Source organism: Bison bison, unplaced genomic scaffold, assembly GCF_000754665.1.
Source record: "Bison bison bison isolate TAMUID 2011002044 unplaced genomic scaffold, Bison_UMD1.0 scf7180017864458, whole genome shotgun sequence".
NCBI classification, from domain to species: domain Eukaryota; kingdom Metazoa; phylum Chordata; class Mammalia; order Artiodactyla; family Bovidae; genus Bison; species Bison bison.
The window spans coordinates 4142760-4144793 of NW_011495020.1; the positions used below are offsets into that span (position 1 = coordinate 4142760).

A 2034-nucleotide genomic window follows, 5' to 3' on the forward strand; every position below is an offset into this window, starting at 1 on the left:
TAACCAGGGCATTTAGGCAGGAAAAAGAGATACAGGGCATCCAGATGAAACAGGAAGAAGGAAAATTCTTCTATTTGCAGAGAACATATCTCGTCTACATATCTAGGCTTTTCGTCTCACCAGAACTGAAGCTGAATGGGAAACAGTATCTTCCTTCTTGAAAGGCAGGAGTTGTCAAGTTTCTTTGTAAGACTCCCCTTTCCTGCCTTTTCTCCTTCTTCTGAATAACCACATCGCTCTATTTTCAAGTCCTCCAGATTGGTGTCATCACACAGAGCCAAGGCACTCCCTTCAGTGATAAAAACCGTGCTTGCCCTTCCACTTGCTGGGCAATGAGTTCCCCCCATCGAAGAGACACTACTGTGCCATGCGTTTGTGTTCTTACTGCTGACTCCACTCAGCTTGTGAAAAACCCTGTGAGGTACAGCCCTGAGTGGTGCAGCTGCTGTCAGTGCCTGCCCCTACTCCCCAGACCCTCCCTACACAAAACTTTATACAGTCTGAGGGCAGATGAATCTGATCACAGAGCCCACCCTGCCCAGAGCCAACTTGATTATCAATACATTTATTGGCTGTCTTCCCTCCTGCTCACCTCCTCCTGCCTCTGCCCCCTCCCCTCAGCTGATGCATCCTGACCTCAGGTAAACGACTTGCACAGGAATCTTTGTCTCAGGTTCTGGAGACCTGAAAACTACAATAATCACAGCGGGTCATGAAGTCAACTTAGTAGACCTTGACCAGGGAATTCATAAAATTGAAATAGAATAGGCAGTATCAGAGTGCCCTGTCTGCATTTGGTTCAATTTGGGACAGTAGACTGGGTCGTGTAAACTCTATAACTGGGGGACAAACGTAAGAACACTTATGAAAAATCTGCTCTAAAGACTTTTCATTGTTTTATAAACAATTTTCTTGTCAACATAGACCTTTAAAAGAAAAAAAAATGCTTTTTTTAGAAATATGCTAGAAAAATAGCACTTTTCTAGAATATGCTAAGGAGAAGCCAGAAAATAAGAGCTAAGTTTTCCCGATAGGAGGGCCCTTGATATTTTATTCTCTGAATTTTGTGACTAATTTTCAAAAAAAAAAAAAAAAAAAGTACAATAATTATCCAAGGAAGCCTCTGGTGAGAGTGACATCTAGAGACTGCTGGTGGTATGGTGACCCGCACACTGAGTTAGCAATCCTAACCCTTGGATTTATGCTAAGAAAAAAGAATTCAAAGAATTCAAATGCAGTGTGTAGAAGGACACACACGGCAGTGCTTACGTTTCATAAACATGGAAACAACTTAAAAGTCTGCTTAATAAGAGGGATTCATGGAGCCCTTTCTCTCAGAAAAAAGCTTTGAAGTTGAATTTCCAGAGTACTTTTCAGGAAGACTGAGGGGGGAGTTGTCAGTCGTTTATATAAAAATAAAAACCTCAACAGAATGACTGGTGAAAATTGGGGCGCTCTAGCGGCCTCAGTGGCCGCACCCCGCCCCCCCCCACCCACCCCACGCCCTCAAGTCGTGCTCAGGCCTCCAGAGGGGTTTGGTGGCAGTCCAGCACCACATATTATAAACTGAGGACACAACCAGCTCTCGCATGGGTTCCACTACTCACACATAAAACTTGACATGAGAAAGCACAGGGGGAGCAGGAAGTTATGAGGTTCCAGAAAGAGGAGCGGTTGGCAACAATTTGTCCTTTAAGCTCGGCACCCAAGACCACACCGGGCTTGTGGCCAACCGGGACACAAAATCTCCAAGTGGGGTTTGGAAAACGAATTGTTCTTAAAAGAGCTTCGCAAACCGCAGAACGATCACTACTCAGGTCTCCCAGACCCACAAGAATATAATGGATTACACAGGAGACCATCTCAAAGTTGTTATGAAGAAGTATAAATATTCGGACTACGAGAGCCGAGGAACAAGGCTGTGAGGGAGCTGTTTTCACTAAGGGCGATTCCCCAAGGATGGGGTGCACGCAGCCCTGGGGAGCAGGGGGCCGAGCAGGACCCGGCGGGGCGCGCTCGGAGCTAAAACCCAAA

At 45.7% G+C, this 2034-nt stretch overlaps 1 protein-coding gene across 1 annotated transcript in view; it reads left to right on the forward strand.

The window, feature by feature from the left end:
• Window positions 1-1841: 1841 nt before the first annotated feature.
• Window positions 1842-2034, forward strand: part of IGFBP7 (insulin-like growth factor binding protein 7) — a 78445-nt gene continuing 78252 nt past the window's right edge. The window contains exon 1 of the mRNA XM_010859718.1: window positions 1842-1921. Coding sequence (XP_010858020.1) covers window positions 1842-1921 — 80 coding nt within the window. The remainder of the gene's footprint in view (window positions 1922-2034) is intronic.